The sequence below is a fragment of the Myotis yumanensis genome, unplaced genomic scaffold, assembly GCF_028538775.1.
Source record: "Myotis yumanensis isolate MYYU_CA2020_CCGP unplaced genomic scaffold, mMyoYum1.0.hap1 SCAF_17, whole genome shotgun sequence".
Classification (NCBI taxonomy): Eukaryota; Metazoa; Chordata; class Mammalia; order Chiroptera; family Vespertilionidae; genus Myotis; species Myotis yumanensis.
In genome coordinates, this window is record NW_027223768.1 from 5890572 (window position 1) to 5916860 (window position 26289).

Here is a 26289-nt window from a genome sequence, read left to right on the forward strand (position 1 = left end):
CCTAACTGGTTTGGCTCAGTGGATGGAGCGTTGGCCTGTGGACTGAAGGGTCCCAGGTTCGATTTCAGTCAAGGGCATGTACCTGGGTTGCGGGCACATCCCTGGTGGGGGGTGTGCAGGAGGCAGCTGATCGATGTTTCTCTCTCATTGATGTTTCTAACTCTCTCCCTCTCCCTTCCTCTCTGTTAAAAAAAATCAATAAAATATACTTAAAAATAATAATTAATAAATGGGCTGTTTCCACCTGTCTAACAGGCCCTGTGAGTCCAGCCAGGTGGGGTAACCTGGGAGCAGAGGTATCTGAAGTTCCGCTCACCAGAGTCACCCCCAGCCCAGAGCTGAGTCTCAATTAGGTGGAGAGGAGCTTGTTAATCACACACACACACACACACACACACACACACGCAGTTTTGTAACCAGCTTGCTGTGTGACCTTGGGCAAGTCACTCCGCCTTGCTGGGCCTGGCTTTCTTCATCTGATAACAGCAGTGGCCTGGAGGATTGTTAAGGTGCCTTCCAGCCCTGAGCCTTTGCTCCACTGACTCAAAGACAAAGTGTCTATAGCTGCACAAATAAAATGTCCCTCCCTGACATGCAGCTTGGGGATCAGTCATTCTGTGCGAGCACCCTGGCAGTAAAGCCAGAATCCTGCCATGTTCCCTCAAGACTGGACACGATCTTTATTCGTTGCTCATCCATTCTCCCCCTGCTCGGCCCTCCCGCCAACCCCCTTTACCACCCCACCCCCAATCCAGGATGCGGCAACTTGCCATGAATGAAGAGTGGCTGGTCACGTGGCCTGGTCGCCATGGCAACGGGTCCCTGCAGGCGAGGTAGGCATCAAAGTCACATGAGAACCCCAGAAAATTGGCTGAGGTATTTATAGAAGCAGGCTGGTGCTTTTATGGAAATGGGTCTATATTTGACTCAGGTACAGAAAGCTCTGTGCTGCCCCTGGGGGGAAGCAGGTCTTACATCTGATTCTCCCTTCCCAAGCCTGGAGTGGGGGCACCCAGTCCCCGCCCTTCCTCTGTGTACCGGCACATTCCCTTCCCCACACCAGTCCCAGCTGCTGCCCCTCCTACTACAGCAGACCCCCTTCTGTTTACAAACAAAGCCTTCTTCCTGGTTGGGAGTTTGGGGGCCCAGGATGCTGGGCCGGTGGGCAATTGAGGACACCCTCCTGCACCACTCTCTCAAGTACCACCAAGAGGCATGTCCCTGCAGCGCTCAGTAAATATTAGAAGTTACTGTGATGACTCAAAGCCCCGGCCACTCCTTCCTTCTGTGTTGGGAGAAGATGCTAAATGGAGGAGGATACATTGTGGATAGAGCAAGCCTTGGAAGGGTCGGATGTCCCAGAAAAGCAAGGAAATGTTCATGGTAACTATTGTTTATTGAGCACTCACTGGGTATGTGTTATCTCATTTAACACTCACCCATCCAGTGCTGTAGAAACTGCCGTTATACCCATTTCACAGATGAAATGTAATCTCCGTGATCTTCTAAATGACTGGATCGGGGCTCACTTCTGGACTCAGGGTTCTGCTTTGTATTTCTCGGGACTAGGACCGCACTAACTTAAATTTGTAGCTTCCTAATGTGCCTTACCGACTGGTGGGCGGATTCCCATCACACCCGTTACTTCCCCTGCTAATTTCCTGGCTAATTGCTCGTTTCTTTTTCCTAATGAATCTTGGAAGCAGCTTTTCTGATTACAAAGAAAAAAGTAACCCTTTTGTTATTTTCGAGTCTTTTTTAAAGTATAAATTAATTTATATGTTTTCTCTCCCAATCTAAGAATATCATTTATTTTCTTATGTTCAAATGCCCTTTATGAACTCTCAGTAGCATGCAGATGCTTTCTTTATGTAAGATATCCTACACATCTTTTCAAGTTTATTCCAAGTGTTCGTCTTTTCTGGTTCTTGCTCTTGTAACTAAAGCATTTCTTATATTTCCTCACTGGTTGGTATATTGGAAGGTTATGATATTTTACATATTAATTTTGCATATATCACATTCCTGAATCCTTTTTTGTGTTTTTTTTTAGTTGTAAATTATATTTTAAAAAAATATTTTTATTGATTTCAGAGAGAAAGGGAGAGGGAGGGAAAAATAGAAATATCAATGATGAGGATCATTGATTGGCTACCTCCTGCACACCCTCCTACTGGGAATGAGCCCGCAACCTGGGCCTGTACCCTGACCGGGAATTGAACTGTGACCTCCTGGTTCATAGGTTGACACTCAACCACTGAGCCTTGCCATCCGGGCTTGAATTATTTTTTAAATGAAGCTTTCAGCCTTTAAGAGGAGGAGGCACACACACACACACACACACACACACACAAAACCCTGGGGTAAGTGGCTATTTCATAATTCAGTGAGTTCCTAAGTGTAGGATATTTAGAGTAGTGCCTGGCCCATCTTAAGAGTTACTGGTAATAGCAACAGTCATAATATGGCCTTGAGTTTACACAGGGTCTAATTTCATTTAATCCTTACAACGATCCCATGAGGTTAGAGAACCGATAAAGAATCTGAAGGTCAGGGATATGAAGTAGTTGGTCAAAGGTCACCTGGTAAGGTAAGCTGGATCAGAACCCGTGTTCATCTGACTGTACATCATGCTGTCTCAGAGAGAGACCAGGCCAGCCCTTTTGCGAAGTGGAGGGTTCCTGGCATCACTCCTTTGGATTTGTGTTCTGGGTGCTCATGCAGGGGTGTGCTTAGTTGGGCCACCCCACCCTGCTCAGTAAGGACTCTGGATTCAGTTTCCGAGGCAGCTTTCTAACCACTGAGTCCCAGTAAAGGAAAAGACTGGGCTGGCCTGCCTTTGTGCGGCTCCCTTATATCCTCCCAACAGAAGTGGCAGCTCCAGGCTGACAGGCCAGGCCTCCACAGTACAGAATTCAACTCACCTTCCGGCCTTCTCTCCCGCTTGTCCCCTGAGTCCACAGCTTCCTCCAGGCCTGCGAGGTCAGGGACCTGGGGAGTTCCATCACCTGCTCCTTCCTGCTTGCTCTTTATTCCTCTACAGTGTCTGTCCTCTCCCTCCAGACAGGAAGCGGGAGGACTTGTGAACGCAACCCTGTACTTCAGACCGTAATTTCATACATGTAGCTCAAAATGCAGCTACTTCTGCAACGTGTTACTTCTGGTTTTTTATAAAATATTTTTATTGATTTCAGAGAGGAAGGGAGAGGAAGAGAGAGATAGAAACATCAATGATGAAAGAGAATCATTGATTGGCTACCTCCTGCATGCTCCCTCCGGGCTTTGAGCTCAAAACCTGGGCATGTGCCCTGACTGGGAATTGAACCGTGACCTCCTGGTTCATAGGTCTATGCTCAACCACTGAGCCACACCAGCCAGGCGATACCCATATTTCTTGTCTTGTTTTGGATTCTTTCAGCAAATCTGTATGAAGAGTTCATTGTGTTGAAGACGGGCATGGTCTCTGCCCTGTGGAATGTCCACAGCAGCCAAGGTGACCATCATCAGCAGCTGGTCACACCATAATCACTTAACTACATTGTGACGAAGGCTACGAAGGAGAAGAAATGTCCAGCTGGGAGGCTGACCGAATTCTCCATGGTCAGGAGGGGCATGAAGAGTTGGGGGTCTGAGGTGAACTCTGGTGAGTGGGCAGGGAGTGAGGAGAGAGGAAAAGGGGGGACCTAGCGGCTTCCTAGCAGAGAGGGCACATGCGCTGAAGGCTGAGTCAGGAAGGAGTGGGCGAGTCGAGCTGAGAGAAGGTTGGGGTAGGGAGTGGGCTGCAGGAAAGGCCGTGGGAGAGGGGTGTGAAATGAGCTGGGGGTGCGGAGGGCCTTGAAGGACCTGCTGAAGATGGGGCGAAACTGTGAGCTGGAGAAGGCTCCACTCATCTTCGTGCGTCTAAAAGGGGAGGCATTGGTGGCTCTTTGTTCCAGGCTGTCTTGTTGAGGATGTTTGCATAGCAGACAGCCCTGGAAGTTGGAGATAGTGTCTCCCAGTGGAGGACAGGTTTGTTTGCTGTCCGGGATAATAACAATACTAAGTAGAATAACATCTGGGGCCAAGGTTGGGCAGGTTTGCCGGCAGCCCACTATAAATGATTGGGGTTCCCTAAGCTGGGGTTCCCCAGCTGGTGCAGTATTATCTGAGCACAGCCCCACTTCCCTCCTTTGGACTAGGGCGAAGGTAAACTGAGTTGACTGAAGCTCAAGCTTCCTGCTGAGCCTTGAGGAATAAGATCCTTTGTCTCTGGCCCAAGAGTCTCATGTCTCCTGCCAGCAGCCATGAAACTGTCAGGCTCACTTGTTAGACGGCAAGGGTAGAATCTCAGAGCCTCTGGAGTTCATGACCACAGTCCTATTGCCTTTCAGCAGGACCACTGAGACAGCTGCCACCTCTGATCCTTCTCGAACACCTCTGTCTAATGCCAAGGTCCCCTTAATGTCCTCCAGAGCAGTGGTCGCCAACCTTTCGGACCTCATGGACCACTGGTTGGCAACCGCTGCTCTAGAGCAGAAGTAATTCATTCCAGACTCTGCAAACAGCCCCCCCCCCCCTCCACTCTCTTGTATCTTTGCTCTTGTCATGCTGTCCCCTCCACAAGGGTCATCCTTCTCCCCTTCCACCCTCTGAGGCCAGGATCCTGCCTGCCTACCTTCACCCACTCCTGCTCCAGCTCAGGCATTCACCCCCCACCCCCCCAATACCTCCACTCTCTGGTATCTTTGCTCTTGTCATGCTGTCCCCTCCACAAGGGTCATCCTTCTCCCCTTCCACCCTCTGAGGCCAGGATCCTGCCTCACCTCCTCCATAAGGTCTGCCCAGAGCCCCGACAGAACCTCCCTCTCCCTTCACTGTCCCCCACTTTCCTTATCTTCTAGGGTCTTGGTCCTTCTGCCTCGTACTGCGGCTGTCTGGGCAAACCTCTCCCAGAGGCCCCCTACCACCATTTCTGTTATCTCAACCCCTGCAGCCTCTGCCTAGGTGGGAGCTCAAGAGATGAGTGATGTAGTAGGAGCTGAGCTGCACAGGGAATGATCCTCCTGGGCAGGGAGAAAAACCGCTTTGGGTGGGGCTGAGTTCATGAAGGGGCCAAAGGAGATGGGCCTGAAAAGATGAAGAAAGGAGGCCCAGGACTCAGGAGGGCCTTGGCCATGGGGGTCCCGTTCAGAAGCCCCAGTGACTCCTCTCCAGTGAGGGGCCTCAAGAGGCTGCTGCCAGGGCAGCCCCTGTCCCTCCTCCTGCCCACCCCCTCCACCAGAGCCTCGCTCGCGGCCCCAAAGCCTCGCATTGACGCGGGCCCCGCGCGTGAGTCAAGCCTGCGTCACGGCACCCCGCCGCCAGGGTGGCCTTTCGCAAAGCGAGGGAACAGCGAGCACGCTGCGCTCCGCCCAGCTCGTTCCGCTCTGCAGAGCCGGCGTGACCAGAGCGCAGGGAGGGCGGCACACAGTCCTGGCTTCCGCAGCCCCACGGGCTCCCTCTGCCGCGGGACCTGAGTCCCCGGGCCGCTCCCCAGAGGACTGAGTGCGCCACGGGCGGGAGCTGGGCCGGGACTGGCGGCGAGGGAGGGAGCGAGAAGCCAGCAGAGTCGGTGGTGCCTGGCTTCGCGTCCCCTCCCAGCCCGGCCGGTGCCGTTGCCGCCGGACTCGGGCTGCCCGAGGAGGGGGCTGTGCGCCCGCCACCCGTCGGGGACCGCAGCTGCTCCGAGGGAGTGCAGGGGCAGAGTCTGCGCCGCGGTCCACAAGGCACAGGTGAGTCGCGGGCCGGAGCCTGGCTTTACAGGGTCAGCCACTGCACCTTCAGCTGTGCCGGCCCCGCCCCGGCCAGGAAGGCCTAAGAACCGGGATTCGAGGCGGCGCTGCCCGGGTATCCTCCCGGCTCTGCGCGGCCCGGGCTCCTCCCCACTCTCCAGCCTCCGTTGCCTGGTGACGGAGCCCGAGAGTCGCGCTCCTCGGACGCATCGGGGGTGTCTAGCGCCGAGCTCAGGGGTTGGACACCTGACGCTGGCTTCCGGGGCTTAGATGGGCCTCAGAACTCCGGCGGTGTTGAGGCGGAGCTGCAAGGCTGGCGCCTGCGAACCCGGGAGGAGGCCACTAGTCCCACCGCCTGGGGCTGCGCTGGCTCAAGGCGCAGGTCCTGCGGGGAGGCTCCCGCTCGGCTGGAGACCCCAGCCCCTGCCGCTCTGCTTCAGGCCCGTGACCTTGACAGTATCATTGGCTGGAGAAGCAAAGCGCTCATGCCCGAGATGAGTATTTAATTCCCATCCCCAGGGCTGGTCCTCGCTGAGTTCCGAGCTAGCGGGAAGCCCATACTCCCTCGAGGTAAGCGCGTCGGAGCGGAATGGCGGAGATGGGGGACGTGCGCGGGGTGGAGGTCTCCAGGGCGCCCCCTCCGGAGAGTGGCCTCCGCCACGTTTATACCTGTGAGTCAGGGGCTCGGATGCTCGCTGTACTCCAGGGGCGCGCAGTGGAAGGAAGCCTTGTGTTTCCTCTTAAAGCCCAAACAGCCCTGTCAGGCCTCCCAGTTCAGAAATCCCGAGGCCACTCACCTTACAGCACCAAGTCGCTGTCAAGAGGAATTTTTTAAAACCAATTTGATCCTACTCCTCTTTCCTTTGAGAAATGTTTTATCTAGTTCTTTGGATTAGAAATTTCTAACCAGACCTGTCTTTGGAGCAGTTCAGCTGAGAACATGAAGCTGGTGGGGTTGGATTGGAGAGATAGGAAGATTCATTGGAGGGCACTGCCCTTGTTAGCAGGAATTTCCAGAAACTAAGAAGATCCTTAGCGACTCCAAAAAAAAAAAAAAAATCAATCAAAACTTTCGTTAGATCCTGTTAGGCTGGTGTCTGGAGACCAAGGTCAGAGTGTGTGGAGGGTAACCGTGGGGGCTTGTCTATCTGATGCTGCGCTTACGTTATCCCAGGGCCTGGTGAGGTGGGCCCATCACCTGGGCAGGAAGGGCTTGGAGGTCACACCTGATTGTCCTTGGCCGTGGCCCAGCCACGGGGACCATCAGAGCCTCCAGCTCCTCTGCTGGCTTTTTCTCAGATGGAACAGCTGTGGCTAGGTAGGTGGTGAGTTTCAGCGAATCCCTACAGCTCAGCCTGGAGGTGACTCAGTGCAGGAGGCACATCGTGCCCACTCGCTCTGATTGGAGTGAGTTTGTTTGGCCTGAGTCACAGGCAGCGCGGTGTCAGCTGCTGTGAGTTGAATGGAGTTCGGTACCGGGGACTTGTGAGCGGGAACAGCCACAGCGCCCGCCCGGTGTTGGGGGGCCACCAGCCAGAAGTGGGCATGTCCTCAGAGGGAGCTAAGCAGACTCAGGCTGCCTGGCTCCTGGGCCAGGGTTCTGGAGCTCTGACCCCTGGGCAGGGCCAGGTTGGGGTGAGGTGGAGGAGAGCTGCAGGGGAGGCTCTGGGATTGTGGTCAGAATGGCCCAGTGCTCTTCCGTGTGCCAGTGTGGGTGACCTTGGGCAAGTCAGTTTACCTCTGGAGCCTTGGTTTCCTCAGTTGAAAAACAGGGACACCTATGGTGCCTTTGCCACAGGCTTATTTTGAGCCCAGTGTGGACCTAGAGTGGGTGCTCATTAAGTGTGAGTTCCCCACTTCTTGCTTTATGGGCCTTAACCAGAAGAGGTTCTTTCCCTCCCTGCCCTTGCTCCTTGGGGTGGAGACAAAGGAAAGTCACAGGGTTTCACACAGGAGAGAAGCACCTGCAACTCAGCTGCAAACTGACCTACTTCCACCCCTCAGTTCTTCCAGGAGACCCTGAATGGGGAAGCCTGAGAGAGCGCAGGGCTGGTGGGGAGCCTGGGCTGCGTCTGCAGGGTGCCCTGGGCTGGCTGAGACTCCAGCACAGACCTTGACTCCTTAAGATTGTCCCTGACTGTGGCCTGGTCCCAAGTTACATGCCTGCTGGGTGGACTGCAGGGGTCCTTGCCCTTGGAGCAGGTCTTGCCACCCTCCTCCTCACCTGCCCCCTCTGTAGGGGAGTTGGAAGCTGCAAGACCACGGAGTGTGTTCCCTGCCTTCTCTGAAGGACTCGGGCTCTGGCTCCCTCCTCTGTAGTGTGTGTAGACTTGGTGCTGAGCTGAGATATGTTTGCCTCAAGAGTGGAGGCAATGCTCAGTGGTTGACCAGTGACCTATGAACCTGGAGGTCATGGTTTGATTCCCAGTTGGGGCACATGCCCAGGTTGTAGGCTCGATCCCTAGTGAGGGGGCTTGCAGGAGGCAGCAAATTGATGATTCTCTCTCATCACTGATATTTCTATCTCTCTCCCTCTCCCTTCCTCTCCGAAATCAATCAATCTATCTATCTATCTATAAGAGTGGAGGCAATAGGGGGATCCCCAGTGCAGCAAAAAGGCCAGCTGGCCCGGGGGACTCTAGCTTGCTCCTGGAAATGTGTGTGTGTGCATGTGTGTGTGGGAGGGCACATGCACCCTGGACATCCATGCCCTTCCCATTGGATCTGGCAAATTCCAAGGTACTAGAGACAGAGGTGAGAGGACTCCTGAGAAGCAGGCGCCTTCTGTCTGGGCACCTTCCCTTCCCTCATGCCTGTCGGATTTGCTGCAGGAGGACAATTCATCATTAATCCCTTCAAAGCTGCTAAGATAAGCAGCAGAATATTTAAAGGGAGGATGAATTGGGGCTTTTTTCCCTAGAAGCAGGTCTGACTTATCACCCACTCCCAGGCTGGGCTCAGGAAGTCCTCACAGCCACACATCTGGAGCCTGGATCGCCGGGGTGGGAAATAAACCGTTACTCGGCCCTGCAAAGCCCTCCTACATCAGCCTTCTTCCCTTCCCCCTCCCCCTTCGTCCCTGCTGCTACTGTCCCAGGCTCTCAAAGGTCAGAAGCACAGTACCATGGGTAGAGCTGTTAGTACACGCCCCAACTCAGGTGGGATGGGGATCTGTGGGGAAATGCCTACTGTGAGCTTTTAGGCGGGTGCAGGCCTGTACTCCAGCAGCTCACCCCGGTCTTGGCACCCAGCGATAATATCCTGATTTTTACGGAGGCTTCCGCGCTGTGCTAAGTGCTTTATTCATACACCATCCTGTCTAATCTTTGCTACCATCCCAGGAGACCGATCTTGCTCTTGGCGGTTGTACAGATGTGGGACTTGAGGCTCAGAGAGGTTAAATAACTTGGTCAAGGTCACCCGAGTTGTGCGTGGCAACCTGAGAATTAAAACTCAGGTCTGTCGGGTTCCAGACTTCCTGCCCTTGACCACGATGTGATATGTCCCATTATTAGTTCTTGACAAATGTTTGCTGACCACCCAGGCATTTATCCAAATGAGATTGTCTGAATGTGTGTCCAGTTCTTTGAGCTCATGCCCTGAGAAAGGGGGCAGTGAGCCTCCGCCAATGGGAAGTTGGTAGAGAATGGACAGACCTAAACTGGCAAGGTTGGGGAATGCGACAGGTGCTTGCACGAGGGTGGGAATCCAGAAGAAGGTCACGTCTGGCCTTCTCTTCCGGACTTCTGGCTCCCTGGCTTCATTCCCTCATAGGTTGTCAGGCCTGGAGCTGGTGCTGGGGCAGTGAGGGGAGAGCGGGCGCAGACTGGATCCCTCATAGGTTGTCAGGCCTGGGGCTGGTGTTGGTGCTGGGGCAGTGAGGGGAGAGCGGGCGCAGACTGGATCCCTCCATTTGTCCAGGCCGGGGCTGGTGCTGGGGCAGGGAGGGGAGAGCGGGAGCAGACTGGATGGTGCCCGGAGGAGGCCTTTTGCATCTGCAGAGTCAGGACCCCAGTGGAACTGGGTGGGTCAGGTTTCCCTGCTGGAGAGTGTGAGCCAGGGCCTTGCAGAAGCGTCTGGTGAGACCCAGGGCAGCACTGCTAACACTCCAGGGCTGTTCGCAGCAGCTTCCCGCATGGGCTGCTCAGAGGGATGCTGCTGCTCCCTGGTCTTGTCCCCTGGACAGCCCACCCTCCTCACCTCGGGGGCTCTGCCCCTTGTGTCCTTGGCATTCTGGGAAACTTGGCATCTGCTTCCTCCTGCTTCTCCATCTCTTCTCTCTCTGAGAAATCACCCTGAGGCACAGGCCTGCACTATCCTAGCCCGCCTGGCACCCCTAAACCACCCATGATCTCGGTGGGAAGGTCCTGTAAGTGAGGGTGGATCATTGGAGCGTAGGCATTAATGCTCCCCCCCCCCCAGTGGATACCAAGGGCCTTTCCAGACACCCCTGCTTCATGGGCACCCATTCTGTGCAGATGCCTTTGATAACCACCCCTCCCCACCCAGCATGACTAATTTAAGAAATAAAAACATTGTTCATCTATGGATATATCCAGGTATTCAAAAACATAGATATTTACTGTGCAGGAAACTCACATGTGAGAACAGGAGCTCAGGTACAAGGTGACCAGGTGAGTTACTGGACTGCATTATTCTCACGTTCAGAACCAGGTATATCCATTAGAGAACAATTCTGGGTCAGGTGAGTTCCGGGCAGCCTGAGTCCCCAACTTGGGAGGTGGGACTTAAGGCCCTCATGTGGCCTCATGGGGCAAGCATGGGGCCAGAGGAAGACACGCCCCAGCTCCCAGGCCCTGGAGCATCTCCCCAGTCACACTGGTCCCACTGAGCTGCCACTCAGCCTTCCAGAGCCAGCGGAGGGCTTGTTTAAGAGAAGAAGTTGCCTCTCACTGTGGTCCATCATTTCTAATTGCTGGTTTAATTAGAATTTCTGCTGAGTTCCTTGCACTGCTAATTTGCCACCTATTTCAGTTGCAAATAGAATTAATTGGTCCACACCCCAAATTCCTGCTGGTTGCATCTTGCCGTTAATTATAAGAGGCCTGAGCTCCAGTGGTTTTAAATCTCACTCCAGGTGGGGAGTGCTGTGTGATAAAGCTACCTTTCAAGAGATGTGGACAGTCACCTGGTGGCGTGGCTGCATCAGGTGTTTCCAGGTGAGCATTCAGAGAGGATACAGACCTCCTCCTCCGGGTGTGTCTGAGGGACAGAAAGTGGATTCTCTGTGCTGGGCAGCCCCTCACTGACTCCCAGGAGGGCCTGGTGGGCGCTGTCCATGGTCCTGGCACACCGCAGAGCCAGCCTATCTGCTGGTGATGTGCGGAGTCCTTTAGAATGACTGGAAGAAATCCCCGAAAACAGCTCCCCAAACTACATTATGTCATTGGTTTGGGAAAGGACCTGGCCAGGTATGGAGGTCCTGCCTCAGGGGGGAATGGTGCTAGTAGCTGGACTGTCCCGCTGTTGACTTGCTGAATGAGACTCAGGTGTATCGCTTTGCAGGGCAGCATGGTACGTTGGGGAACTTCCTAACCAGCGCCACAGATGGGTGGCGTGTGGCCATAATCAGGATGCCTTCATCCTTTTGAGTAGCCTGCAGCAGCCTCGGGTGGAGGGTCCCCTCCATGGACCCCAGTGTGCCACACCCGTTGGCTCTTCTCTGTGGTCAGACATGCAAAAGATCGGAAAGCACTAGTGCATTGGAAAGAGCATGGGCTGCAGAGTTTGGGAGACCATGGTTCAAATCCCCATTCTCCCACTTCATGGCTGGGTCCTCGTGGACCTGGTATTTGTCTTGCCTTAGCTTAGGCTTCTCTGTTTGTAAAATGAGGATTACATTGTTCAATACATCTATTGAATGCCAAGTTGTTGAGGGGGGAGGATACATAACATACGTAAGCATAGTAGGTCTTCAAAAATGCTTGCTCCCTCCACTGTGTCCTGTGACCTGTTCCTGATAGGAGGGCTTTTCTTCCCAGCCCTCCACAATGCAGCTCTGAAGGCTGGCGAGGAAACAGACAGACGTTTCCGGTTCTCGGGAGAGAGACATCCTGTTGGGACTGTAATTAAGGGTTCCTGATCCTATTCCTTCAAGTGCTCTTCAGCAGTCTGCTGGGGATCTCAGGTAATTGGACACCCTTGGCTCCCTCCGCCTCTCTCTGAGACAAGAGAAAATAGTGGCTTTAAGAAAATCCAAGTCAGAGGATTTGGGCAGAGGCTGTGGGGACCCATCTGTCACCACCAAGGGCCTCCCGGAAGGAGGGAAGAAGAAAGTGAGGCCTTCATTTGTCACTCCTGGACTTTTAATGTTCACATCTGACTTTGAAAAATATTTGGCTTTCCAAATCGGGACAGGCTACTTGTGTGGGCCCTGGTGTGCCCCTCCTCACCTAGGAGTCATCTGTTTATCTCTCTCATCTACCACCCTGGCCAGGTCACCATCATCTCTTACCTACCTTCCTTGTTTCTTCACTTGTGCTAGAGTGATCCCCCCATTATTTATTTATTTTTGTTAATCCTCACCAAGGATATTTTTTCCACTGTAGAGGGATCCCTTTTAAAGCAGGTGGGTCACATTATTCCCCTCCTCAAACTGCCAGCAGCTTCCTGTTGGCCTTGAAAGGAAACCCAAAGTCCTGTCCATGGCCTCCGAGTCCTGCCTGCTCAGGGTTCTAGCTTCGTCCAGTCCCAGCACCTCCACCTTTCCCTTGCTCTGGCTGCTCTAGGCATGAAGTCCTTTCTTCTGGTCCTTGCGCTCATCCAGCATGCCTGGTCCTGCCTCAGGGCCTTTGCACTTCCTGCTCTAGAATACACATCCTACAGGGCAGGAACATTGTTTGCTCTGTTCTCTGCTCTACTAGGGCCTGGTCCGTAGTTAGTGTTCAGTAAATATTTGTTGAAGGAAGTAAGGGAAGGGAAGGAGGGAGAGAGGGATTTTTAGAATCCCATATTTATTCTCAGCAGAAGCTCTAGTTCACAGAAGTCTCTGGGCTCCAGTCTCCTCCAGCCGGAGAGGGAAGCGGGAGGTCGGTTAGAGCACCAAGCCCCCGTATCCCACCACCAGCCCTCGCGTCCTCAGGCGCCTGCGTGTTGTTCACGTCAGTTCCAGGTCACTGCGGGGCAGTGGGTGGATGCGCCTCTGTTCCTGGTGGAGCCCATTTCCCTGTGTTCTCACAGGAACCTGGCGCTGGTCTGTGGGTGCCCCTGCGTTATCTCATTTTATCCTCGTGCAACCCTGTGAGGTCGGAGCCTCAACCCCATCATTTCAGATCCAGAAGCTGGAACAAAGAGGGGCTGTGTCCTTTTCCAAAGACTCACAGCTAGTACTGTGAGAGGCCAGACTCAAATCCAGGTTCCCCCAGATCCCAAACCCATGACCTTTCTGTGTTGTGGTTCTGGGGTCAGATGGTGGTGGGGACCCAGGGCCTCCACTTTCTGACTGTGTGCCTTATTTTATCAGTTCCAAGATGCATAGTTTCGCACATTGTCACACCTTAGAATCAGGACATGATGTGCAATCAATGATGTCTCAGATCAGCTGTGGGTCAGGATGTGGTGGTGACTTCGTTGCGTAAAATCCTTCCATTAGCCTTTCTGGTAAGTTCAAGAAAGTAGCAGCATCAAAGGGCCTTAAGTTCAGTGAACTAGAGGTCATTCATCCCTCTAGACCTGTACTTCTTCATTTGTAAGATGGTTATCACAGTGGTACCAACCTCACACACTTACTAGCGGCTTAAAGGACGTAACGGCTGCTCCACGCAGTGGCTGCTACAGAGTCAGTCCTCAAGAAATACTGCCTGCGTGTTGCTCTTGTCCTTGTCATTATTGCTACGCCCACTCTACCTGAATTCTAGCACAAGGGTCAGGCGTCTATGGGCGGCCACGGTGCTGGTCTTGCTACATCCCCACCGGCACATATTCCCCCACGTGAAATGGGAAATCTAAACCACAAGCTTTGGTTTGCACTGGCCCCGCCCACGTTTTCCAGTGCCAGTTCCTGCCCCAAACCCCTCCCGACCATCTGCCCGTTTTTTTGCTTCCCTTCCTCCTTGACTAAGAAAACAAAATATTGACTGCAGAGACGGCGCCTGGGGAGCATGACAGCACGGCTGCAGAAGGCTCACTGTGCCCGAGCCAGTGTTAGGAAGGGGCCCAGTGGCCCCCTGGCACGCTCTGTGCCCAGGCTGTGCCTGTCCGGTGTTCATTTCCCAGAGGTGAGGATGGGTGCTGTCTACTGGGTGGAGAAAGTGGATGGCTCCTTTATAAGAAGCAAAAGTCAATGAGCAATGGCCAGACTTCTTGTCCCTTAGCTTTGAACTTCCTCTTGGGCCATCCGTGGGCATACGATGGTCTTGGGATCAGAATATCGCAGCAGAATGAGGGGGGATTAAAGCTGGAAATTACATCAGACTAGAAAATTTGGGGGGGCTCAAGCATCAGTTCATCTATTCACTCATTCAGTTCATTCATATCATATTTATTAGCATGTGTAATAGTAAGACGCCAGGATTTGGCCTGGTAGAAGCAAGGATGGGGTCAAACCCCGCAAGCTGGTGAAATGGAGTTAGAGATGATCGCTCTGTCTGGCTTCTCGATCAGCTTTTCATTCTCTCTCCCCTCCTGTCCATGTGGAAACCAGGCCTAGTGGGTAGGTAAGCACTGTTGCCTCTTTTCCAGATGAATAAGGAACAGAAAGTTGGCGCCCCAGCCCCCGGGGACCCCCACACATGTGCTGCAGGCTGCGCCTCACCAGGGCCCCCCAGCTGGGCACGCAGACCTCCTGGGAGGCTTAACCGTCTCCCCAGGCAGATCTGTTGGCTCTCCAGGCCTGCCCCTATGTTTCAAAGGTGAAGGCAGTGGGTAGGATGTCAACCTAGGAAGCAGGTTGTTCCTGGAGGGTGGGAAGGCGGGGACTCTGGGACATCCATAAGGACCACGTTCTGCCCCGCATGTACCAGGCAGGACACTTAGAAAAGGAATCAGCCGTGTAAACAAGCAGCTCTACTAGAAAGGCAGATGGTAAAAGTGTAAAAGAGTGTTGCCAGGAGCCGGCTACGAAGGGGAAAGAAAGGACATTCATTCTCACTTAGAGAATCACAGACAGTGTCATGGAGGCCAGACAGTGGGCCTTGAGCTAGCTGCACCGTCAGGGACTTCAGTACGGAGGGGCTGGGAGGGGTTCATGCAGAGGGAGAGGTGGGTGGGCGGGGGACGGCAGGTGGAGGGGCCTAGTGGAGGAGCCGTAAATGTCACAGGGAGCCGGAGCCAGGCAGTGTGGGATTTCATGAAGCTGCCTCTGAAGGCCTGGAAGGAAAGCGAGCCGGGAGCCTGCTGGGAGGTCTGGACCAGAGCCTGCAGGGTGGGAAGGAGGAAGGATCCGAACACACTGACAGGTGACTTTGGATGGAGGAAGCGGGATGTGAGGTCCAGAATGGTGCTGGGCTCCCTGCCTGTGTGTCCCGGGTGAGAAACCCAAGGAGGGCGGCCACCCAGCCAAGGCCAGGGCCTGTCAGGAGCAGTTGCCCCAGGTGGTTCCAGTAAAACAAAGATAATTTGGAGGACATTGTATGCCTGTGACAGGAGTCACCTGTTCTGGGCTCAGTGGAAGCCCAGAGGCTCTGAGACAATTAGTAGAGCTGCTGGGGCCAAAACCCGCTGCCACATGCAAACTGGGAAGCCATCAAGTTCTCAGAGAGAACAGGACTCAACTTGCTTCCTTCCCCAGCGATTCCTCTTGAATGGGACCTTGGCTTTAGGGCCTGGGGACCCGGGGGCTCTCCCTGCTTTGGCTTGGGAAGGTGTAGCACTCTTTCCAGAGCCACAAGACCCAAGGGCAGCAAAGCTAGGCATGTCCCATGGGCTTAGAGAAGCAGGGCATTGTGGGATCTGTAGTCCCCTCGCTGCCTGCTTTCCCCAGGATGGTGGCTTCTCCACTCAGCTCCCCTAAGGTTCCGACTTGGAAAATAAGTGATTCCCTTGAATTACGTGGTACAACCTTCCCTAGGAAGAGACGCCCCGACCCCAGGAGGCAAGTGCTCAGAGGGCGGACCTCGGCCTTGCAGCAGGGCCTATGGGCTGGAGGGACTCCCGCTTGGCCCTGGCCTGGGCTGAGCGGCCATCCTGCACCCCTGAGGTCATTGCTGAGTACTGTTATTGCAAAGTGGTGGAGCCCTCCCCCGGGCAGGAGATATTTTTACCTGTCTGCTTCCTAGTCGGTGTTTTTATCTTTTTAGGAAGATGCACAATTCAGTGGCTCAGGCCTGCTGCTCTCACGTGCTGTTCTGAGCTGCGAGCTGCACGGTTGCTAGGTGACAGACGTGGCACGCGGCTTCCTGGGCCTTGGAGCCCGTCTGCGTTGTGCTTTAAGTCATGGAGCCTTTCCTTTCAGAGAACACCACAGAACCTTGTCTCCCGTGCTGCTCGAGAAAGCAACTTTAATGGCTCACCCAGCTACTCTGGGGGATGATTGCAGTCCGGCTGGGCCGGCTGGGCCAGCTGTCAGAGTGTCCCCAGGGCGCCCCACGAAACTCAAGGGAATCATTTATTTTCCAAGTCCGGACCCTAGGGGAGCTGAGTGGAGAAGCCACCATCCTGGGGAAAGCAGACAGCGAGCTCTCAACTGACGGGGTGGCATGACACAGGCCCAAGCAGGTGCGGCGGCTAGAGCCTGGGGCTCGCAGGCCTCACTCTCACCCACGTGCACGAGGGGTGCTCCTGGGATGTATGCAGAGCTGACGGGGCCTCAGAGATCATCCAGACCAACCCATTTCACACACAGGGAGCGTGAGACCCTGGGAGGTCAGGGCGATGGTGCCGTGTGCTCAGTTGGTGGCGAGGGGCCCTGCACCTTGTCGGCCCTCTGATACCTAGATGGGGGCTGTCTCCCCAGCCTGCAAAGGGAGGACCAGAGAGAAATTCTGGGTCCTTCTCTACTTGGGTGCTTGTCCCAGCCTGTGCTTTGGGCTCATTGGCTGGGTCCACGTTGGATTCCCATGCACTGGTCTGCAAGCTGACCTTCCTTAGCATAGGGACCCCTGGAGGGCTGGGGGGGAAGAGAGGGTTGTTCCAAGTCGCTGCTGGCCCCACCTCCCCTTTAAAAGCACAGAGAGAGCACAGGCATGAGGAGGCCTGGGTGCTGACAGCTGTGCCACCTGGGCAACGTCCTATGTTCCCTCTGTTCTAGGTGTGAGGGATCCAGCAGCGAACAAATAAGCCAAATATTTCTTCTCGTGGAAGTTACCCATTTCTCCTAGAAGGGCCAGGTACTAAAGAAAGAAACAGACATATAAGGGCCAGGGCTGGTCCTTGCTCTAGAGAGAAATAACAAGGGGTGGCTGCGGGGGTGGCAACCTGGAGGGCTGCTATTTTAGGCTCCAGAAAGGCATCCCCGAGGAGGACACATTTGAGCAGAGGCACTCAGAAAATGTATGTCAAGTGAGTAATGCAGTGATGAATGAATGAATGAATGAATGCATGCATGCATGCAGTGGGAGCCCTCAAACCCAGGTCTGTCTGACTTCCAAGCCCCTGATCTTCACCACCACCGCCTTCTTGCTGTGCCCACCCCCAAGGAGTCTGGCCCAGTGGCTTTGGGCTGCTCACTCGCTCTCTCTGGGCCTCGGTGTCCCCATACATAAAGTGAGGATGGTGCTAGGGTCCCTCAAGCTTTCATATTTTAAGTACCAGACTCGGGCGTTGTCATCTGAGCACATTCACTGGGCTCGGGAGGTTCAGTCGTGGCTGCAGCCCAGCCCGGAGCCTCAGCTTGCACATACACCAGCACTTTGCAGCCTGCAGACCTGACGGCATGGGAGGCCCCTGGGCCCCATCCTGCAGTGCAGGGTGCTGGGCACGGCAGGGATGTCTTGAGAAGAGGGGAGAAGCTCAGCTCGCATTGAGCTGTTTCTTGTGGTTTCCCTGATGCTGCTCTGGTATCTCTCTCTGGCTTTACCACAATGTGCGGATTTTGTCCTTGAGCCCTCCTCGTCTAAAATGATGCGCCCTCCCCGCCCCCAGCCCTTTCTCCTGTTGGTGACCAGAGCTGCCACTCACTAGGCTATTTATGGGGAAGCACGCTCTCCAATGGGTCAGCATCAAGATAAATTCTGCAGACTTGCGGAATCCCCCTTGCTTTGCTTCAGTTGTGGCAGGATGTGCAGTAAATCAAACCTAATGCGTTGCAGATCGCCCTGATCAGATCCTGCTGCAGGCAGCCCTGGAGACAGGCTCGGGGCTGAGGCACCCTGCCGACTGCAGTCTCCAGCAGGACCTGGCCCTTCTCTCAGCTCCAGTTTTAATAAAAATTCTCGGTGTCAGCTCTAGGGGAGGTGGGGCAGCTAGACAAGCAGCCATGGCGGGTGCCTCAGGTTCGCTCCATTTAAGTGCCCTGGGGACCGGAACCTGCTGGCAGGGACGGGGGGAGGGCCTCACCTGGAAGCCCAGGTGAGATCGCAGGCCTCCCTGGCACAGTGCCCTTGGGCAGCATTTGCTTGTGTAGCATGGGCAGGACAGCAGCCCAGGGAGGCTGAGGACTGAAGGGTCCGTGAACACACACTCCCACCTGGGGCATCTCCAGGACGCAGTGGGATATTCGGCTGACCCGCTGCAGAGTCCCAACAGAGAGCCATGTGTATTCTAGGGAATTCTGGGGTCTCCTAGGCAAGCTGGTTCTGTCTCAGTCTCCCCAAAGCCCAAGACCCTGACTATTCCTGGGCTGGCGGTCACTAAAGACTCACTGTCCTCACTGATGTGGTCCAAGGCCTGGCCTGGGCAGGTTGGCTAACCCCGCAGGCCAGCGTGGACAGTTGTCCCCATCGGCCAGGCCTCCTAGCCTCATGGGCAGGATTCGGCTGGCCAGGTCCCCTTGAAGTTCAGTCTTTGCTGGAGTCAGAAGCTGTGGGCCAAGGCCAGCAGGGAGGGCAGCTGGGCACCCTTCTGCTGTGCAGTGACCTTGCCCGGCCGCGTAGGTGGCATATCCGAGGGGAACAGACAGGAGCCGGCTTCCGGAGGCAGCTCCTCCCGTACAGAGCCGGGCAGTTTACATCTCTGGGAAGATGCAGGGCAACTGCAGGCCAGGTGTACATGTGTTTAATTTTACATTCTCTGACCTCCGCTTGATGAGGAAGTGCTTTGAAATATAGCAGAGTGCGGGATCCTTCAAAGGATTCACTTCCTTGGTGCTTTATTTTCTTAAGGGGAAGCATGAAAGACAGATGAGGGATGGCAGGGAAGCGTGTCGCCTCCCCCGCCCCCTTGTGGAGACATTATCTGCTGTAAAACTGTCGCTGAAGGATGGAGAACCAGCTCTTGGCAGCAGTGGCCCTCAGATAATGTCATTGGTGAGCGATGACCCAGGGTTTGTTGGCACCTCCAGGGCACTGGTGCCAGAATCCTAGCCGAGCCTGGTCAGCGCTCCTGCCTGGGGAACGAAGGAGCAGGGCCTGGTGTCCGGGGGTCCTGTGTGAGAACTCTAACCCTTTCCCCACCAAATATTCATATCCCTTTAAATCCCCTGGAGATCCTATAAAAATACAGAGAAAGATTGAATAGGTGTGGAATGGGCCTGACACTCTGCATTGCTAACCAGCCCCTGGATGCCGCTGGCCCACGACGTTTTGAATAGAAAGACCCTTCCTAGAGAAGGTAGCCACTGGCTTCCCAGGTCCCAGCAGGGGTTCAGGCTCAACAGAACAGAGAGCGTGGACTTGGCTGAGCCCTGGGAGCGACGGCTGTGGGACCCAGGTGGGCTTGAGCACTTGGATCTGTATGTGGGAAAGGGAGCGGTGGTGCCATGGGCAACCCTTGATTGGGACTTGGTGTCTGGTGTGGCCTCTTTTGCCTGTTAGATTTGCCCTTCTGAGGGTGCTCAGATAAGGCCTGTGGGAAACTGAGTCCCAACGGGGAGGAGGGCCAGCTCAATAGTTCATGCCACGGACCAGCTCAGTGTGTGTAATAAGGAGTTGATTTAGTTGGTCAGGCCAGCTAACCCTCCCCTGCTCCCCTGGCTTCACAGGTCCCGGATGAGAAGGTGCTGACAGCAGTCGAGTCCCACCTTCTCTGTGTGCTGGGGAGCAGGGCCCGTGGCCCCAGTGTCACCGATGCCGAAGAACAGCAAGGTGACCCAGCGTGAGCACAGCAGCGAGCATGTCACGGAGTCGGTGGCCGACCTGCTGGCCCTCGAGGAGCCAGTGGACTACAAGCAGAGCGTCCTGAATGTGGCGGGCGGGCCAGGTGGCAAGCAGGCGGCGGCGGAGGAGGAGCTGGACGCCGAGGACCGGCCGGCCTGGAACAGCAAGCTGCAGTACATCCTGGCCCAGATCGGCTTCTCCGTGGGCCTCGGCAACATCTGGAGGTTCCCCTACCTGTGCCAGAAAAACGGAGGCGGTAAGAAGCAGGCCTGCTGGCCCTGGCATGCCCTGCGCATGGGCTGGGCTGAGGGGTGAAAAGGACCCCCGCTCCCCAGCCCTGGGCAGAATGGGAACCCTTGTAGGTTGGAGCTTAGTGTTGCGGAGTAAGACCCCCAGGAACTGCTAAGCACTAAGAGCTATCAAGAACCCGAACAGCCAGGGTTCAAGTCCCTGCCAAGCCAGTCAGCTCTTTGCATGCAACCTCAGTTCTTTGTTCCTCATCTGTAAAATGGGAATAATAGTTATTCCTGCCGTACAGGAGAGTTGGGAAGATCAAAAGAGCTTTGCATGTAGAGTGCTTATAACATGGTGTTTTACACATTGTAAAGAGCAGCTTCTGGCCATTATATTAAATGCTTACTAGGTGCCTAAGCACTTACTGGATATTAGTCTGAAATAGATGACACTGCTGATATTTGAGCATCTTGGAATAATCAAAGCATCAGTTTCATGTGGTTCAACCATTGAATCCCCTCAACAACCCCATGTTGTTATCATCCTCATTTAAGAGACTGCAAAACTGAAGCACAGAGAGGTTAGGTAACTTGCTCAAGGTCACACAGCTACTGAAAAGTCAGAATTCAAGCCTGGACAGCTTGGCCCCAGGGCCTGCGCACGCAATCACCACACCTAGGAGGGGTCCTCATGCTGCTCGCTGAGTTTGAATCCCTTAGAGCAGCGGTTCTCAACCTGTGGGTCGCGAACAATGAAAATACATCCTGCATATCAGATATTTACATTACGATTCATAACAGTAGCAAAATTACAGCTATGAAGTAGCAACGAAAATAATTTTATGGTTGGGGGTCACTACAACATGAGGAACTGTATTAAAGGGTTGTGGCATTAGGAAGGTTGAGAACCACTGCCCTAGAGGATCTTACTCTGGTATCAAACCTCTTCTCGCCAGAGTCTGGGTCTCAACACCCCGAGGCAGTCTTTCAAATCCCAGGAATAACCCTGGGGTTGGCCAGAATGAGACTCAAAGCTACACTGAGACATAGACTGTTAGCGACCCAGGAGACCTCAGTGCCCCTGGGATCCAGTCCCTACCGCCATCCTCTGCTGAAGTTGCTACCCCCTGAGCAGTGCTCCCTGCTGCTCAGGCTGATGGCCTGAGGCTCTTGCAGGCCTGGAACATCAAAGGAAATCCAGGTGTGTCCCTAAGTGTATTTGCTAAGGTGGAAGAGGGTGTATTTCCAAGTGACTTCAACAAGGGTTAATGTGAAAAAGCACCTCTGATGGCCCCGAAGTGCTGCCCCAGCTCACATCCCCCGAGCACTGTGCTTACTAGTGCGGCCTCGGCTGGTGGGGAGCCCAGCAGGCAAGGCAGCGCCTGGGCCTGCTGAGGGGGACGGGGCTGAGTGAAGGGTGCCAGGTGGCGGGTGGCCAGTCTGCTGAGGACCCCTCTCTGGGCAGCGTTCCCTAGAGGCTTCCCTGGTTCTTTGGGGAGAGGAGAAAAGCAGCCACAGAAGATGCCAACATACTTCTCTGACACCCCGAAACCCATCTCCCTGCACATCTTGCCACCCAAGGACATGGGGGTGAAATACACAACCAGTGTGGCTGTGTCCCTTTGCTGTCCTGCAGGTCCTGTCTCTCCTCTCCCATTTCCTGAGCCCAGGATCGAGACAGAATAGGTTATAAGACTGACCCGCCCGCCTGTTAGGGCCGTGATGGGGCTGCTGTCAGTGAGGAGTGGCATCGATGTGTGCAGTGTGAGTTAGTGAGCTGGCTGCTGTGTGTGAGGCTCAGTGGGTTGCCTGCCCTGGAAGCCTTTCCCAGTTAGCTCTATGGTCAGTTGGTTTTGTGTGGGGTGTGTGTGTGTGTGTGTGTGTGTGTGTGCATGTGCATGTGCATGTGCATGCGCTGACATTGCTCGTGTGAACCTGGAGGTTCTGCGCTGGCTCCCTGGATAGTGTCTGACCCTCTGTTGTCCTGATGTCCCCTCATTGCGTATGCCTGGTACAGATTAGGTAACAGCTGACTGTTGCCCAGTGCCAGGTCTCGTGCCCAGGAGATGCCCATCCCTCAGGTTTGTTGGCAGATTGAGCACATATTGGGGAGCATGTGGGATGTCATGGGATGGGGGCAGAGCGGTGAGGCTGGAGGGTCTATTGGAGACTCCCAGCTCACTGGGCTTGGTCTGGGGGTGCTGGGTGGCCATCAGGGCACTGGTGACTGGTGCTGGTCTGGCCCCGTTAGATGGACAGGCAGGGCTGTGCCAACAGCATTGCTAACAGGACTAGGTCATTGGCACAGCTCTCGACGGGATCGCTCGTCTGTGTCCAGACAAGATTTTAATTTTCCTGCTAAATGCCCTGTCACTGGAAACGAGATTGTCTGCTGTGAAGCCCAGGACAGAGTTTAATTTATCATCTGGAATCTTCAGCGATTCCATTCTCTCCTAATGATCTTCCCAGCTCCACTGTCTGAGCTGCTCATTTCTCCCCGCTCCTCCCACTTAGCTATAGACTCACGGCCACGCTGGTCAGACCTGTCTCCCTGGGGAGCCTCCGCTTCCCCAGAGCCGCCCAGTCTGGCCCTGGGCGGGGTCTGTGCCCCGGGGCCATGCCACCTGGGCTGCTGTTCTGGGTGGGAGGGTGGTGAACAGTTGTCCCCAGAGCACATCACTGGGTCAGTGTGTCTGCTGGCGTGTGACTGGATATGTGGATTCTGAGAGGCAGTACAGTGTCTGTCTGCCCGCCTGCCTGCCTGCCTGTCTGTCTGTGGGTCTAGCCTTGTAAGCGGGAGGCATTGATGTACCTTGGACCCTCCCTTCGTGTTTCAGGTGAGGGGAATCCCGGGAAGGGGGAGGGTTTGGGTGACGGGAGTGGTCAGCCACACCGATGAGCCAGACCATCCCTGGAGGAACACAAGGACCAGGGGTGGTTTGAGATGATCGGAGATGTGGGCCAGACGGTAGGCCTGGCTGCCAGCCCTCCTCACCCTGGTGCCAGCCTCAGACACCTTTCCACATCCCCTCTCCTCCCAGGTGCCTACCTGGTGCCCTACCTGGTGCTGCTGATCATCATCGGGATCCCGCTCTTCTTCCTGGAGCTGGCCGTGGGCCAGCGCATCCGCCGGGGCAGCATCGGCGTGTGGCACTACGTGTGTCCCCGCCTGGGCGGCATCGGCTTCTCCAGCTGCATCGTGAGTCGGGGGCTGGCCCTGGGCACTTCCTGGGAGGCAGAGGGGCTGCTCTTGGTTGCAGGGTCTCCAGACAGGAGTCCTGGGCCGGGTCAAGGACAGGGAAGGAGCCCCTCAACGTGGGAATGCTCCCAGCTGGTGTCTCGGGACCATTATCTCCTAGACTGGAAGTTGTTGCCACTGCCTGAAGCGGGGTATAAACTTGGGAATGTTATGAAGGAGGAAAGGCCAGGACGTGTCGCAGGGGGTGCGGGGACATCTCTGCTGGAGTTCAGGGACATGTAAGCCACCCCGGTACTCCGCTCTGCTTACCAGCCCGTCAGCTCCCTGCGAGAGAGGCCCTTCCTCTTTCCTTGGGTAAAGAGTATGTTAACTGGGCAAGTGGGTGGCAGGAAAAGGCAGCCCTGGGCACGGGCATCCTTGCCATGTTTCTGTGCTCATGGGCAGAGCTGGAGGAGGGTCAGACAGGAGCGCCGGAGGGGTGAGGCTTTGGCACAGCGGGAGGCAGGAAACCCCTGGACGGGGAGCTTTGTGAGGCTCTCGGCTCATCCACAGGCCTGCGTAGCGCTCTGGGGAGGACAGCGAGCCTCCCTTAGGGATACAGCCCAGGTGCCCACACTCACCTGGGACAAAACGGGGATCTGCTTCTGGAAGGGACCGAGGATGCAGAGCCCGGGGGAGGGTCAGTGCAGCTGCCTCGCATGCTGGGCATCGCCCCTGCACAGGTGCACACGGCTGCACACAGCCCACTCTGCTGGGGCTGCCGTGAGTGGGAGGGGGCCCCCTTGGACTGAAAGCACGCAAGTAAAGGAATGGGTGCCCCTCTGTATCCCCTATAACATGTGCTATGGGAGCGTCCACTCCTGCACACCAGGGCTCGGGTGAAATCAGGTGAAGTCGATGAAGCGAGGGGCCCTCGGCTGTCTCACGGGCCAGCAGGGTCAGTGGTGCATAGTCATAGCTGCCCCGGGAGGTGGCGGGGCCTGTTACAGTCCATGCAGCGCGAGAAAGCACTGCTTTCAAAGAAGCACCTGGGAGCCCCAGTCACTTCTACCAAAGGTAATTCTATTGCTTCCAAGAAATGAGAAGGGACATTCTCCTGGAGATGAGAAACGAGAACTGACGTCTTTGTAGAGGCGGCTGCAGACCGTCCAAGGGAGAGGAGTGTCCCGAGAGAAAGGTGGGCACAGGAAACCAATAAGAAGCATCCAGAAAATCCCAGAAGGCACCCCAGTCTGGGCATAGTGACTACGGAGGCAGAGCTGTGCGGGTCCCACGCCCCGGGGCAGCTCTGACACTGTGCAGCCGAGGCATCCGGAAAGGATAGGTAGTGCTCTCAGCCTCCTAGAAGAGTGAGAAACTGGAAAGGATTAACATGTTATGCGTTTATTGCTTAAAGGAGAGACTTTAATATGGGAAGCATTCCTCGGTAGATTCTTTGAATACCAGATGAATGGAGGGTTAGGAGGGGCCTTGGCTGCCCCATCTCCTCCCCGCTCCTCCTCCTCCAAGGCTGTGCTCTGCCCAGCCTCCGGTGGGGGCGGGAAGGGAAGGGACTTCCTGCCACCTCCACAACCCCTGCCCGTGGGCCCTCGTCCTCAGGTCTGCCTCTTTGTTGGGCTGTATTATAATGTGATTATCGGCTGGAGCATCTTCTACTTCTTCAAGTCCTTCCAGTACCCACTGCCCTGGAGTGAATGTCCTGTCGTCAGGAATGGGACCGCGGCAGGCAAGTACGGGGGCCCCTGAATGTGACCAGCTGGGGACCCCAGCCAGCCCTGTCCCAGGAAGGAGTCAAACGAGCCAAAGAGGCTTAGGCACAGATTTGGGATTGCATTGACTTGCTGTGTTACCTTAAAGAAGACACCTGCCCTCTCTGATCCTCCTTTCCCCTTCCGATGCCCTCTCACCAGCCTGTAGTTCTTAATGGGATTGAATGAACTAGTAAGTGCAGGTAAAACTCTGCAAATGGGGACTCTTCTTTAGTTGTTATCCACTACCCTGTGCTACTCAAATACCATCCTCTCCTGAAACAGTTTTAATTTGTATGCGCTTTCCATCAAGGCCTGGATGATTTATCCCACCTCACAGATGGGCAAACTGAGGCCCAGAACAGCTTTCCTGAGGTCACACCACTGATTTAACCAAGGGAAGGAATCCAGGTCTTCTGCTCCCAGCTCAGGACCTTCCCAAGTTCTGCCTTACCCTTCCTACCCTCCACAGATGGGCATGGGCAGGGGGTGGCATGAGCGGGAATATAGATTAATGAGTCCTAAGGCCTCCCAGGCCCTGTTGGGAGCCCAGGAGTCCTCGGGGTCTTCGATCCTGGCTAACCCAGAACAGGCACAGCCCCTCCCTGTGGCCCCCACTCAGCTGCCCCCTTGCCCGCTGCCTGGGTGGGGGTCCAGGCCCTACCACTGAGGCTCTGCTGCCGTTGCAGTGGTGGAGGCGGAGTGTGAAAAGAGCTCGGCCACCACCTACTTCTGGTACCGAGAGGCCTTGGACATCTCCAACTCCATCTCGGAGAGCGGGGGCTTGAACTGGAAGATGACCCTGTGCCTCCTCGTGGCCTGGACCATTGTGGGCATGGCCGTCATCAAGGGCATCCAGTCCTCGGGGAAGGTGAGTTGGGAGGGAGCACTCAGACCCCACAGCCTGAGAAAAGGGTGCAGGGCAGGGGGCCAGGAGATCCGGGTCGCCCCACGCAGGGTCCTGTCGGTGGGCTTGGCCTCCGGATGACTCGGGATGAGGTCACAGGCTCCCGAGGAGGCTATGGAGTGTCATTGCTACAGCATCGTTCCTGGTGGACAGATCCTCAGAGGGCTCCACACAGGTCTCTGCAGTGCAGACCAGCAGAGTCCCATACACCTTCTCCCCCAGTTCATTCCCCTCCAAATATGCTCATGCTTTTAGTCACCTGTCACCATTCATGCACTGCCAGGGCTGGAGAGGACGTGAGG

General features: G+C 55.2%; 1 protein-coding gene across 2 annotated transcripts in view; it reads left to right on the forward strand.

Annotated features, from left to right (window-relative positions):
- The first annotated feature begins 5402 nt into the window (after nucleotides 1–5402).
- Nucleotides 5403–26289, forward strand: part of SLC6A17 (solute carrier family 6 member 17) — a 38760-nt gene continuing 17873 nt past the window's right edge. The window contains exons 1-5 of one of the 2 annotated variants that reach the window (XM_070396170.1): nucleotides 5403–5750; nucleotides 19786–20156; nucleotides 23175–23332; nucleotides 24932–25058; nucleotides 25770–25951. In XM_070396170.1, coding sequence (XP_070252271.1) covers nucleotides 19871–20156; nucleotides 23175–23332; nucleotides 24932–25058; nucleotides 25770–25951 — 753 coding nt within the window. In that variant the 5' untranslated portion in view covers nucleotides 5403–5750; nucleotides 19786–19870. Of the gene's footprint in view, nucleotides 5751–6020; nucleotides 6321–19785; nucleotides 20157–23174; nucleotides 23333–24931; nucleotides 25059–25769; nucleotides 25952–26289 lie in introns of those variants that run through there. The other variant, XM_070396171.1, reaches the window with a different exon arrangement.